This window comes from Sciurus carolinensis, chromosome 7, assembly GCF_902686445.1.
Source record: "Sciurus carolinensis chromosome 7, mSciCar1.2, whole genome shotgun sequence".
NCBI classification, from domain to species: Eukaryota; Metazoa; Chordata; class Mammalia; order Rodentia; family Sciuridae; genus Sciurus; species Sciurus carolinensis.
Genome location: NC_062219.1, coordinates 143,952,086 through 143,966,658, shown reverse-complemented (window position 1 = coordinate 143,966,658; position 14,573 = coordinate 143,952,086). Strand labels below are relative to the sequence as shown.

General features: G+C 46.2%; 1 protein-coding gene across 7 annotated transcripts in view; it reads right to left on the bottom strand.

Annotated features, from left to right (window-relative positions):
* The window catches only part of Phactr1 (phosphatase and actin regulator 1), a 501,682-nt gene that overhangs the window by 229,085 nt on the left and 258,024 nt on the right, over positions 1 to 14,573 (bottom strand). For 2 of the 7 annotated variants that reach the window (XM_047557906.1, XM_047557908.1), the window contains exon 1: positions 13,541 to 14,027. The exons of 4 other annotated variants lie outside the window; for them this stretch is intronic. In XM_047557906.1, the coding sequence (XP_047413862.1) occupies positions 13,541 to 13,793 (253 nt within the window). In that variant the 5' untranslated portion in view covers positions 13,794 to 14,027. One more of the 7 variants, XM_047557910.1, reaches the window with a different exon arrangement.

The following is a 14,573-nucleotide window of genomic DNA, read 5'->3' as shown; positions in this document are numbered from 1 at the left end:
CCCTGGGTCCATCCCAATGCCTGGTACGACAGAGAGGAAGTTTCTGATTCCTGGACCAGGTAAAATCAACTCACGATCAATAAGATATTTTAATGTGCATTCATAATTCCATTATCAGAAAAATCATTGATAAATATGCTCAGCTAAAGTGGGAGCATTTCTTCTCAATTACTAGTTCTAGTTTAGGCTAATAGCATTTTCAAGGAAAGAAAAATTCATGAAGGAACCTATTGTTCTGTTTCTATAATTGCTCACAAGTGGGAACAGATTCGATCATATAGGATTACACTTTCTATGAGAGAACTGTGAAGGCAATAAGGCTAATTTAAAGTTAAATTAATTTATTTTATAGGACATTAGTTACCTGTGAGACTCTGCCAAAAGGAAAAAACAACAAACAAAAACCAAGAAGTACGAGATAAGAACAGGGTTTGGGGTGTACCCCTATTGTCTCAGTTACTCAAGGGGGCTGAGGCAGGAGGGTCTCTTGAGTCCAGCAGTTCCATGCTAGCCTGGGCAAGGTAGCAAGAACCCAATCACCCCCACAAAAGGGGAAGTATATGATAAAATAAATTTGGGTAAAGAAGCACATGTGCCTATAAACCCAGCAGCTTGGGAGGCTGAGAAAGGAGGATCATGAGTTCAAAGCCAGCCTCAGCAATTAGAGAGACCCTGAGCAACTTAGGAAGACCCTGTCTCAAAATAAAATATAAAAAGGGCTGGGAATGTGACTCAGTGGTTAAATGGTCCTGGGTTCAATCCTCAGTCCAACAACAACAACAACAACAGAAAAGCATAAAAACCCTGGTTTTGGAGATTTACAAAGCACAACAGCATTTCTGAGATTAAAACAATCTGCTTGACTTTGGTTAGCTGAGTTCTCCTCCTAGTTTGACCTCGAAAATTTCACATCCATTCCTATCCCATGGATCAAGGGTCATGGCGAATACGTTTTGCGAGATGTTTCACGAAAGTTGACAAAACCCTCACACTGAACTTTAGAATGAAGTTTCCCACTAACCAGAGCAGCTGTGGGGCCCTAATAAGCAAAGAAGCACAGCACAGCCCCCCTCAGCTCGGAAGTCCCTGGCAGGAAGAGCAACGCGTCTGCTGGCCTCTGGTGCAACAGGACCAGACTGTATTTCCATTTGGCATTTAAAAACCCAATGGGAAAATCTGTCTTTTCTGCCTCATTGCCTTAGACTGAACAGAGCAATATTGAGCTCCACATATTTAGAGGCTAGGCATCAAAATATTATTATCCTCCAAACAATAAGGCTAATTTAAAGTTTTGCAGGAGGAAACAACACCAAACATCCCAACAAAAAATAGTGATCCTGAGTACTCACAAGGGAGAAAAGTAGGAGAACATTTGTATAAGACCTAAGGAGAAGGTTCCCAATACATCAGTCTTCCTACCTACTTCTCAACTAGTCCCTAATCCTCTCCAACATATTTTAACCCTGAGTCTTGGGCCCCGTTGTTCCTGCTGAAAGCTGTGATATCTACGATTTAGCTGAATAGCAGAGGACTGTTTTTCCTGAAAAGGATCTGCACGTCCTAGAAGACCTCAGCCAGCTGCCCCATTTAAGTGTGAATCTTCACCTTCAGGCAGAGAAACAGCTATCACTCCAGGGTGCAGTACGGCCTCCAGGAGATTGCATTTTGGAGCTCTGTGACATGCACAGGCTGGAAAGGGCCCAGCCAGGTGCGGTGAGGACAGGCTCGACCGGAAGCAGGGCAGCAGCCAGGGTGCCACCATCTGCTCCTCCTGCTCAGGGGATCCCTGTGCACTTTCACCTTGAGATGACGTGACTCTCGTCCCCCGTCCCCCTGGCCCTGTGAGTCACACAGCTTGCTCAGCGCCATCCTGGCTCCACCCATCCCCACAAATGGAGAGCAGAATACCAAGAGAGCAGAGACACTCATCTCCCCCCTCCTTCTGGAACGTTCCAGGCAGCGCCACGCAAATAAAAGCACAAAGCCCCCGTGGTGTTTATTTTTGAAAGATCTCCAGACAACTGCTGCCTGCATCCTTTCAGGACCCTCTTGCAAAGGCGCCTGATCCTCCCATCCCGTGCCCCCTTTGGCAGGAAGGACTTTCGAGGTGGGGAGTCTGGGTTGCCTGGGTCCAGCTGGCACTGAGGCTGTTGGACCCAACTTCAGGAGCTCCAGGCCCAGGGGTGCTTTCTTTCCCTAACCCTCCCCCTGAGGCTGCTAATTCCTTCTCTCTGGTAAACACTGCCAGGAATTGCACTCTTAGGATTATGCAATAAAAATAAGCTGTGTTTGCTTTCTCAAACCGTGGTGGAAATCTTCCCGGTTAAATCTTGCTGTGACTTAGGCTATGACATCTTCCAAGTAAATTTGTCCTGTTTCATTCACGGCTAATTACGTAGTTGGGCGAGCAATGCACGCTGACCCGGCTTACGTGCTCAATGTCACTCCTATTTGTTCCTCCACTTGTTTATAAATCCGGAGGTGAATTCCAGAACCATCCACATTGTTAAGAGGAGAGCACAGTAACTGAACGACTGATCCAACTTCGTGTGAAGCAGTTGCCTTTTCAAGAGAGGCGGCTGGTGATGTTGGCATGAGATGAAAGATTCCACCGGAAACAATCTGAGTCTAAAAATGCCATATTCCTATGCATTTATGTAGGATGTAATGCAATTCTCTAGCTAATCAATACACTTCCCTGAAACTAACTCTGCCTGGGATGCACTACACTCACTCATATGCCCCACAGAATTTATTTGGTTATTCCTTATTTATGCCACAAGCTGCTCTATTACATGCTTCATCATCTTCACTGAGTTAAAATCTGTATAAATCCCCTGTCATTGGGTAATGTCCCTATTCTAGAGGTGGAGGGATCACCCTATGATGCATCCATGTCATTCACTGGGGTGAGGAGAGGGCTGCCGTGAACTATGGTGTCCCAAAGCTCCAGTCATGGATGGAATGGGATGTGTCAGGACAGGCCCTGCCGAGACAGCCCCAGTCAGATTTCCCTCACATCCCATTTATACATGGGTGTCTTCTAAGATGCTCCTGAGGTTTTATTTTCTAAGGAATAACTCTTCTGTTATATGTTCCTCGTCTTTTCTTTCTTGAATACAGATCCTCTTCTTCAGGCATGTCCCCCTTTCTACCTTCTAGAAGAGTCTAAATAATTAACCTAGGCCTGCAGCCCAACATAGCTCACATTCACCAAGCATTCCAAGCAATTTCTGTGTGCACAGATTCCACCTCAAAGCCCAGGGGCGAGGATGGAGGGACCTGCAGCCCATCCTGTCTCCTGCCCCTGTGAAGGGCTCCTTCAGCTCTGGATATTCCAGTACTTGGGGTACTGGCGTTCTGGCCACAGGCTGCTTAATGGCGTGTGAACAATTCCCATCACGGCTAATGGTAAACTGTGGCGTCCCATTTGTTCTGGATGGGAACAGGCTAGGGCTCTGGGCAGGCAGCAAGGCTAAGGGTGTGTTCATCTGGGAACTGAGGAGCTCGGGTCTCCTGGTATGTTTGACTTTACTGAGGCTGAAATTTGCAGAGTGCCTCTCTTGCAGATGCAGCAGGGCCTTGACCATGCCAGTGACCAAGATCTGCTTCCACATAAGTCCTGTTTATGGGCTGATCGGACCAAAAACAGTTTCCAAACATATCAATAAGCCCTGTGTCGGGTATCTGCCTCACGAGTCAGACTAAACACATGCCCATCGACAGATTTTATGTCTCTCAGGGAAGAACCGAATTCTGCTTTACGTCCAGTCTGTCCGAGAAGGATGATTGCTAAATGTGCAGCAGATTTCACTCCTCAAACTGTGCCAGGAAATACCGGTGCCAACTCTTGCTGACAGCACCTTCAGAACCCAGAGGCCTGGCCCCCACGCCGCTCAGCCATGCCAGCTAGCTGGTGATCAGGTCCCGGAAGCCGTGTTCCCTTTCTCCCTTTTGTTTCCCACTCTCATCAGAATTCCACTTGGTGTTGCTTTCCCCCTTTCTGCTTGCTCCTTTCTCTTTCTGCTCAGGAACTTGGAGCAGAGCTACTGGGTTGAGAAGGCTGCTGGGGCTTCATTAGAGATTGCTATTGTCCTTGAAATAACAGCAGAACTGAGGTAAGGGGGACGAGAGAAGCAGAATGTTACAGCCCTCGAGATGCGACTTAAAGAATGGGAACCGTCTTGTTCTCCCCCAAGAGCCTCTGCCGGGTTACAGCTTGTTTAGAAGATAATTATTTGATTTTATAATTACTTTTGTGGGTTGCAAAATAATTACTGTGCGGCACATCTCCATGTGCCAAAATAGCAGAGACGATTGTTCTAAAGTTCACGGCGAAACAACAGAGTCATGATGGTTAACTCCGAGGTGGGGGTGCAGAAAGTCCGGCCCCCTTCATGAAGCATGCCAGCCTGCAGCCCACATAAAGGTTAGGTGGAGGTGGGGTTCCTAAAGACAATGAGCAAACTGAACTCAGGGGGTTCTGACTTTTTAGGCTGGTTTTCATTTTAAACCTGTCCCTCTGAGTACACTCAGACATCTAACAGCCCCTTAATGACCAAAGGGGGTGACAGACGTGGTGCTGCCCTCTGGTGGTCAAAGCTGCTCAGGAGGCTGAGGCAGGAAGATCACTGGAGCCCAGGAGTTGCGGGCGGCCTGGGCAATGCTGCAGGACCCTGCCCTCCTCAGAAAGAAAAGAAAAAGGCTGCAATTTGCATGAGTGACACAGATACAGATGTAATTTGATACTGGATAATCTACAGGGTCTTTTTCAAATCTAAGTTTCAGATATGGTGCCAAAAAGACAGGAGTGGTATTTTCTAATTATAAGAAGTTCCATGTGTCCGGGGTCAGCACACTTTTCCATAAAAGGCCAGAGAGCAACCATTGGAGGCTTTGCAGGTCCCTGCACTCAACTCTGCAGTTGTGGCCTGAGGGCTGTCACAGAACTTGTGTGACCAATGTGCACACCTGTGATCCAACACCAATGATTTATGGACACTGACATTTGAATTTCATGTGCCTTGTGTCACACAATATTATTTTGATTTTTTTTAATCATTTGAACCTATAAAAAAAATTCTCACCCTACCAACCCCAGGGGAGATCTCCTGGGCCAGAGTTGACCCACTCCTAACCTAGATGAGTTCTAGGCATCTCAGTAAAACTTGTTTTCCAGGTGGAAGAATCTCAGGGCAGAAGTAATTCAAGGGCAGGTAAAGGGTAGCCAGGTCCCCAGGGCCTCCTAATCCTAATCAGACACCTCTTCATCAGATCGTTTTTTCTGTTTTTCATGAGTTAACTCTTTGCTTTGGGGTTTGTTTTTGCCCAAATTGCCCAAATGAATCATTTTCACATTTTTTTTTAAAAATTTAATTCACCATTTTAAGAAGTTAAATTTCAGTGGTCAATGCAACTAATCCCTTCCTAGGGGTCTTGTGAAGGGCGACCCTCAGAGGCAACTGAACTTGGCCGAGAAGGTGGCAGATGGAGCCAAAGGAGCAGCCTGGTCACAGCAGCATCGGTAGGTGATCTGGGGACATGGTGGCAATTCTGTCTGAATTTGGTTCTCTAAGATGGTCACAGTAATAACTATGACCTTAAAGGCTGTTCTGAATGTAGGCAAGGAAATAAGAGGTGAACTATAAAATGTAAATATACTTATGCAAATGTTCTATCTAGGTTTCCTAAACTTACTGGTTTTCTTAAGTGGACTGAATTCACTCTTCTTGACCACCTGCTCAGAACCTTTTAACTTTTTTTTTTTTCAGGGGCACTTAACCACTAAGCTACATCTCCAGCCCTATTATATATTTCATTTAGAGACAGGGCCTCTCTAGGTTGCTGAGGCTGGCTTTGAACGCGTCTCCTGCCTCAGCCTCCCAAGCCGCTGGGATTACAAGTGAGCACCACCACGCCCACACCCAGCTAACTTTCTATCTTAAAACTCCCCCAAGGTGGCTATAATTCAAATCACAGATAGTAACAAGTGTTGGAAAGGACAGAGAGAAACTGGTCTTTTGAACATTCATTACTGGCAGGAATAAAAGTAAAATGGTACAGTCACTTTGGGAAACAGTCTGGCCATTCCTGAGGTGGCTAAGCATAAAGGTGCCGGATGATCCAGCCATTCTACACCTTGGTCTATACCCCGGAGAAATGGAAACTCGTGTCGTGTCTACACTAACACTTGGCTGTCAGTGTTCACGGCGCCCTATTTATATTAGCCCAGAGGAGAAAACACATATCCATCAGCTGATGAATGGATGAAGAAACACGACCCATCCATACCAAGGAACATAGTCAGCCAAAAACAAATAAAGTTCTGACGCACGCCCCAGCATGGGTGAACCCTGAAAACATCACCCCAAGTGAGTAAAGCCAGGCACCAGATACCGTACACCACACAATTCTATTGAGATGGAATGCCCAGGAGAGGGAAATCTACAGACACAAGAAGTAGATTAGTGGTTGCCTGGGAGGGGAGGGGTGGGTTGTAGGAGGATTAGATGGATAGGCAAAGGGAACAAAGGATTTTGGGGAGATGGGATAATGAAAATGTTCTAAAATTAACTGTGATGATAAATGCACAATCCTATGAATACACTAAAAGCCACTGAGTTATATGCTTTGAATGAATGACGTGTATGGTGTGTGGATTATATCTCAATAAAGCTGCTCAAAAAAATCCCGCAGGGAACCTTGCACCCTGCTGTAGAGCAGGTCCCAGCAGCTCCGCTGGGAGGCCCAAGCCCTGGAATTTGGACTCTTCCCACTTCCGGGGCTCCCTTCTCACTTCTCAGCTGCCATGGTCTACCAGCCTGTGCCCTTCCAGTCACTTTAATAATGGTGAGCCAGATGTATGACTGATAAGTTAACACATGCACTCGTGGAGGAAATGCATCTTGATCTAGGGCCTGAGAGCCACGCACTGTTCCAGGCTCTGGAGATGGAGCAGCAGAGGAGAGGGACAGAAGGGTCTGTAGATCACCCGGCCCCCGGCCCCTTGGGCCTCCTGAGCAACTCTGCACTTGCTCGTGGGATCCCAACGGGACTCCTTCCCTCAGTATCTTTGCCAGCTGAGTCCCACTCACCTGACACAAACAGCTCTGGGGCCATCTCCCCCCTGAGGGGACCTCCCTGGCCACTTCCCCCGGGAGGGAGATGGGTCCACCACCTTGTACCCACAGCATCTGGGGCATATCTCTGTCACAGTTGTGCTCTTCCCTGGACTCTGAGTTCCTCCTGGGATGGGAAGTCATCCTCACCTCTCGAGTTGAGCATCAAGTTCACTGTACACAGCAACCCTTGATATACGAATGTAACCAGTGACCATGTCTACCCTTCCTCTGGCCTTGGATATAGAAACAGCATGACCCTAAGGAAACCACCATCACAGTCTCCCTCTTGAGGTCAGGATGACCTTTCCCCTCTGTACTATGGGGCCTTCCACAGGCTCCCATCCCTGTCCGTGTTTCCATGACAACTACCCACCCAGCACAGGTGGCCATCCACTGCATACTAGATTACACAGCTCTCTGTTGGCTCAACACGCCCTACAGTCCCTGCAGGCTGATTTTTCTACATTTTTTTTTTTGAGGTCCCGGGAGTTGAACCCAAGGCCTTGCACATGCTAGGCAAGCATTCTACCACTGAGCCACATTCCAGTCCTCAGACGCTTCTTGAAACTTCAAACATCTTTCATTTCAGTTAGCAAACTACAGAAAGGAATGTTCTGGGCTAAGTCAACAAGTACTGATCCTTCTCTCTCTCCCCAATAAAAGGCAATGCATATGTAGTACCTAGTAAACTTTCCAGTTTGATCTTATCTCCTTTAGAGATATATAGGCCTATTTTATGCTAGTGATTTAAAAAATATTTTAGATATCTTTCTCCTAAACTAAGTGAAGTGTTTCAGATGTGTGTAAAAATCATCAGAAGGATGTTAGAATAGAATGGAAAATGATCACTAAAATTATATGAGATGAAACCTATGCTATAAATAAGAGCAGTTAATTTTGAATTTTCTGGTGCTTGAAATTGTACTGAACACACTTGGAGTCTGTCTGTACCAGCTGTAGAATCTGTCTTTTGACAGTTACTGCTCCAGGTCAAAGGACACCCTCTCCTGAGCTATGGATGGCCACGGAAGCTGGGTGTATATATATATATTTTTTCCCTTTATCTGGTCACTCCCAGCAACGCTATCCTAAAAACCCCCTCACATGCACTCAGAATAATTCAGGAGAGGGGAATCCAGGTAATGAATCTATGGGGGTTTGTTATTCTAGAGTGTCTACAATTTTTCAGACTTTTTTAAAAGAACAGTTAGCTCTAATACATCACCTTTATGAAAAACCCCTGTCTGGTACTTGGTACTTAGTGGATGAAATCTAAACTTTTCAATAACTGTTCTAGGCTTTTCCTAACCTTCTTGCCCAGGGTGGGACCTATCACCTTCTGCCTCCAAAAAATGATAACTCTCTCTTAGGTATTTTCTTCAAACTTCTGTGCACATATGTGTCTGACTTTTAATCTCCCTCTATGATTCTGCCTTATTGATTTTATTTTCTCAGTGCTTAGCACTTCAAAAATGGTTTACAAATAGACTGGCTGAAAAATAATGGAATCGCTGCATCAAGTGTTCCAAAGTAACATGTCATTTTCCGCCACATCGCACATATCCTACCCTCTTCCTGGGCACAATGGTTACATCCATTTTTGTATTTCTTTCCCTTCCTGAAATGCCCTTCCTCTTTTACCTGGAAGACTCCTCCTGGTACTAATGTGCCCTCCCCTGGAGGCCCTCCTGCCTTCCTCAAACAGATAACGGCTTCCTCTGGTCATCCAGTTCAGTGCTTCTTGCTGTTGGTACTAAAGTCCAAACTCCTAAAAGTAACAGCTGCTTGATGTCCCTAAGCTAAGGGGGACCTGCACACACAGGCTGCTAACTTTACCAACAGATGCAGGAGAACTGGGTGTCAGTTTAGCTGTGGAGGATACCTCATTAAAATTCAGAGTCAATCTTGATGAGAATTCCTCCACTCTCTAACATTCTTCTAACCTCTCTTTTGTTTATTTATTTACTTGTCTGTGGTGCTGATGGAACCCAGGCCTTGCACATGCTGGGCTCTACCACGGACGGACCTGTACCCCAGACCCTAAGTCCTCTGCATCTCTCTTCCTTACTGTGTCTTCCTCCCTGGGAGACAGCTAGACCTCAATTTGTCTGCTTTGGGGATTCAACTGATGAAAAAATGCTTTCATTATACATTCAGGTACATATGTAAGTTCTTCCACCTAGAACCTAAGAATGTATACCTTAACTGTGAGATATACAGAAGAATTGGGTGCTTTCAACTTGGACCCAACCCAAGTAATTTAATTACAGAAGGGGCCCAGCAGGGTGGTACAGCAAGGGAAAAACCCAAGGCCAAAGAGAACTTGGCGGCAACAATGCAAATGATAGCAATCACAGCTAATATTCCTTAAGCACCTTTGCCTGCCAGGCACCATGCTAAGTGCTTTGTACCAATTATCTCATTTAATCCTCATGACTCCATGCAGTAAATAATATTAGGATCTATCAAAGCTACTCAGCTAGCAAGTGGAAGAGTCTTTATGTAAAAACAGGCAGGGGTTCCAGGATCCAGCTTCCCTCTTCAAGGTCAGTTCTACTGGCAGCCCTGACACCAGGTGGTGGTTTGACCTGGGAGGATCCCTGCCCTAACCCTGATGCTCCCCACATTTCTTGCCTGAAGAAGAGGGATGTGACCCTTGGACATTCATGAGGCATTGTCTCCTAAAAGGCCGTCCTGCTGAAAGACCCCTCCAGTCAGCTTGACAGAGAAGTACCATGACAAACTGCCCTGGTTACAGAAGTTCATATAGGAATCCACTAGGAACATGTTAAATATTTCTAATCCCTAAAACAAAACTTGGAGATGTATCCAGCACGTGAGTGGATTTGGGAATCTGTATGTGAATGTTTACAGAACAGAAATCAGTATTTAAAAGACATGAACACATCCTTGAACTGTTGATCAATCACATGTAAAAGGCCCTGGGGCAACAGTTACGATCAATATGCCTGTCTCTAAATGCACTATTTTATTATTTGTTAAATGTCACAGTAGAAAAACTCCCAAATATTTCTAAAAACTTTTAAAATGTTTTATTTCTGTTGAACTTACATTTTCATAATGATTGCGAGTGTATGTATGTGTGTGTGTTGCTGGAGATCAAACTCAGGGCCTCAAGCATACTAAGCATGGAGATACATACTACCATGGAGATACACCTCTAGCCCACATGTTAATAATTATTAATGAATCTGTTTCCTAAAGTAATTCTTCACTATTACCCTTGAAAGGAATCGAATGAGAATAGAAAATGTGTATGAAATTATATACAGAAATACATTGCTTTCTAGATTTTCCTCTAAACTTTCTATTTACCCATTTGCAAATTAAATCATATTCTCCTATTCACTTCTAATACAGAATTTCGGTGATGACTTAGTTTTTTTTATAGCTTTATAGTATATGTAACTTCCATTTAGCTATAAATTTATCTCCCTCTATTCCTACTAGGTAGACTTTCTATCCACTAAGTAAAGGAGTGATAAAAATAAAATAAATATCCCAGGAAATTTACAATTCTTTCTATTTCCTTACCTTAATAAACTTAGCTTATTGAGACAGTACATGTATACAACACATGCACATACAGACAGGTATGAGCACACATCAAATACTTAATTTTCTGTATTTGGTGTAGGTCAAAGACACAATGTCATTTTTTTTTTCTTTAAATCAACTTGGTGGCACTGTGGGAAACACTATTATTCTCTGTTTTATCCTGTACTGGCTCCATGGCCTTTAGCATTGAAATTTTGCAAAAACTTGTTTCCTCATCTAAAAATAACTCCAGTGTTGAACCCAAATGGCCAAGAGGAACAGAAACACAAACTCTCTTGGCCATTAATGGGTGGTGAGTCGTACCCTCCAGCTTCTTTTAAAAAGAGAATTACTCCAAAAAGTCAACAAAACATCTGTAGTATTAGTTCATGGATACCAAGTACTTTTTTAAAACACTTGAGTAAAAGAGATAATTGCTAAAACAAAATTTCTCCTTTCGCATGCTGCTCAACTGGCCAGAAATAATTTTTCTTTCAATGTTTATTCTATGTCACCTGAACACATTTAGTTATAAATTATTTTTAAATGGAAAGTATTTACATGTTCTTCAAATACGTTTTAAAAAGCTGACATTTGATATGAAAATAAGTTAAGAATGGAGGAAGTTCAGTGACTATAAAATTTCTAGTGATTTCCATTGGGACCAGAACCTTAGACCACTGTCACTAAATGACCTCCTCAGTGGTGAATGAGAAACCAGGCACATTTGGGGTATGGACACAACAGAGGTGCACCCCACCTTAAGAAACATCTTCCTTCAGTGAGTCCTACCCAATGGGTATGTTGGGGAAATCTGTTTGCCTTGTTGCAAACTTGACCATTCATTTCCTTTAAAACAGCTGGTGTTCTGTTCATACAAAAAAAAAAAAATGACTCAAATTTCAAATTGCTTCTAGAGAATTTATCTAGTGGAATGGTCCCTCACTACAACTTTGAACTTCTTTCCCTTTTGCATCGGGTGGTGCTGCTTTGGGTTCTGGCAAAAAGAAAAGAGGATTAAACTGACCATACACCTTTTCCATTAGTAAATGAGCATACCACACATTTGGTAGGAGGATGAACAGTGTAGACTTAGGCAAGAATTTGGCACTACAACATTACAGTCTTTTCTGTATATGGTTCTCTTGAAATTAAATACTTTAATCCTATCAGGTATAAATAAACATCCATAGATGGCTGAAGTGTTTGAAGTCACATGTTATAAGAAGAAATATGTGCTGTATGTTAAAATATACACCTGCCATACACCATGCATTTGCCAGTGATGGGTTCATAGAGACATACAGATATATATCCTTGAGTGTACACATAGGTCTTTCCTTACTGTAGCAGTATTTAGAGATACTAATTTATTAAATAAACTCCTAAGGTTGGGGAAGTAGCCTATTTGGGCTGTGTTGTTCAATCAACACAGTGACTGACACTCAATAAGCATCTTGGCTTGCATCCTGTGCTCTGTTGCACTCTATGGGAAAGGTCTGGCACGGATCATCTGATAAATCTGTTTGCATTCACAGGTTCTGGTGTTCTCAGCTTCTACAGCAATCCTAAGAATCAAACATGCAAGTAAGCGTGTGCTTCTCAGAAACCAATACCTCTCCCCCAAATAAACAGGAGTAGCTAGTGTTCCTGTCCGCCTTCCTCCAGCCTGGTCCCTGTTTTCCTCTCCCCAGTCTCTGGCCAGTGCTCCACAGCCTCTCTTGCAGTTTAATCAAAGAAAACTATAATTGCGCTAGAACGACTCTCATTTTGAAAAGACATTAGCCAAGCCACAGTCACTTCATTACTCTGCACTTCTGAGGTCTACAAAGAACTGGAGGAATCCTAAGTAATATTTGTTCTTCCAAAGGGAACAAGGGAAACCGCCTGGCTGAGAGGAAAATCTGCCTGCCCAAGCAGGTGTGCTTGTCAAGAGAGAAGATGAGCTTCAGGCTGGCGGCAGCTAATGCTCTCCCGGTAAAAATCTGCTGTCTAAAACTTTTCTGTGACCTTCAGTGGCCCTCCTGGAGTCTGCTCTGGGAGCTGCTGGGGAACAGCCTGGAGGCTCCCGCGAATGCACCGCCACAGAGGCGCGTCCACATCTGCAGAGGCTTCTCTGCCTGCTCGCGCCAGCTGTTCCCCTTTCCTGGCTCCCTCTACCCAGAGTTGCTAGCAGCCCAGCACCCCTTCGCCGCCTTGCTTCACACGGGATTTGGGGGAGCTCTTTGGCTTGCACACGCCCAGGCTCACCTAGAAGCTGCTGCTGCTCGCCCCCTCCCCCACCTCCCCACATTTGGCCATTAGGCTTCATTCCAAGAGGGACCAGCGGCACTCCAAAAACCACAGCCATATTTTACTCTGAACAGACATCATTCCACAACTCCACAAGTCTCTAGGGCGCTGGGCGCCACGGTGGCCAAGGCCAAGTCACCTCTCCCAAGTGAACCCACCCCAAGGAAGCCCACGACCGTAATGCAGCCCAGCAAATGCTAGAGCCGATCACAACGCAAAGATGGGGAAACAGTTAAGGAGCCCATGGAGGGGGAAAGCAGGTGTCATATCTTTTTTTTTTTTAAGTGAATAATGTTGCTGCAGACATATAAAAATCTCAGAGTTGCTCCTTTAACTGCTTCAAAACCCTCATTTTGAGGAGCATACACATCCGTGGGAGACGCAGGGCTGCGAGCCGGATTGGCTTTGGATGGCACTCTGCAAAGTGCCAGGCGGGCGGGTGTCATGCCTGGGTAGAGGGCGGATGTCCCCGCAGTTCTCCAAGCAGCAGACTCCCGCTGCGCCCAAACTGGGGACCGGCAGTGCCACCTCCCGCCACCGCCACCGCCCCGACGGGCCCCGGCACTCACCGTCCCGGGCGTCCTCCCCCCGGCTGCAGTTGCTGCAAATGTGTTTGATCTCCTTGCCTAGTTGACAGTGGATCACAAAGGACACGTTGTTGTTGTTGTTGGGGGCGGGCTCCTTCAGGGGCTTCATTCTCAGCAAATAAAAAGCTTTCTTTTTGGGTTTCTCGGCGCTCGCGCCTGGCACCGCGCCCTCCCTGCAGCGCGGCGAGCGGAGCGCAAACCTCCCCGGCTTCGCGGCGCGCGTGGGCTCCGCCATCCGGCCCCCGGGAGCCCCGGGCCGGGCGCTGCTCGGGCCCCCGCGCGCTGCCGCTCGCGCCCCTCCGCCGGGTCAGCATGCCCCCGCTCCGCCCCGCCCCCGCCGCGCGACACCAACGCCACCGCGGCGGGGCGGCTCGGGGAAGGCGCCGAAGGGGTCTTGACCTCGCCGACCTCGCTGCCCGAGCCAATCCAAATCCCGAGGCCCGAGGAGGGACTGCGGAAGGCGCTCCTCGGTCCTACCTGAGGCGCTCCACTCGCTCCACGCTCGGGGTCTCACGTGCACATCCTCCTCTGGCCGCCCCACCCCTAGGTAATCTCGGCCCCAGCAATTCCAAGCCTGCTGGCTTTGCAGCTACCGCCACTCTTGAGCGCCAGGGCAGAGTGCCAGCACCCCCACCCCCTTCTTCAAGCCTAAACGCTGCCAAATGAAAGCAAGATGTACCACACACAAGGCAGCTGCGCCCAGAGCCCTGGGGTGGAAGCGATTCTCGGGCCAGAACAAATTACCATCCTCTGGTGGGGCCCATCCCTGTCCCCTGACTTTCCAGGGAGCAGACAACCTGTTAATGGATAATTGATGTTTTCACCTCCAGCAGAAATGCACCCCCTCCCCCGGAATAAAGGGGACCTTACACCAGGATCATTAACACTATCCAGACTCAAAAACAACAACTTGCAACTTTGGGACACTAGTTAATTGCTCGGAATCCTCCAGATGTCCTAGCAGAGTGAATAAGACTTAGCAAGGCAAGTGACATCTACAGAGATTTTGCAAGAG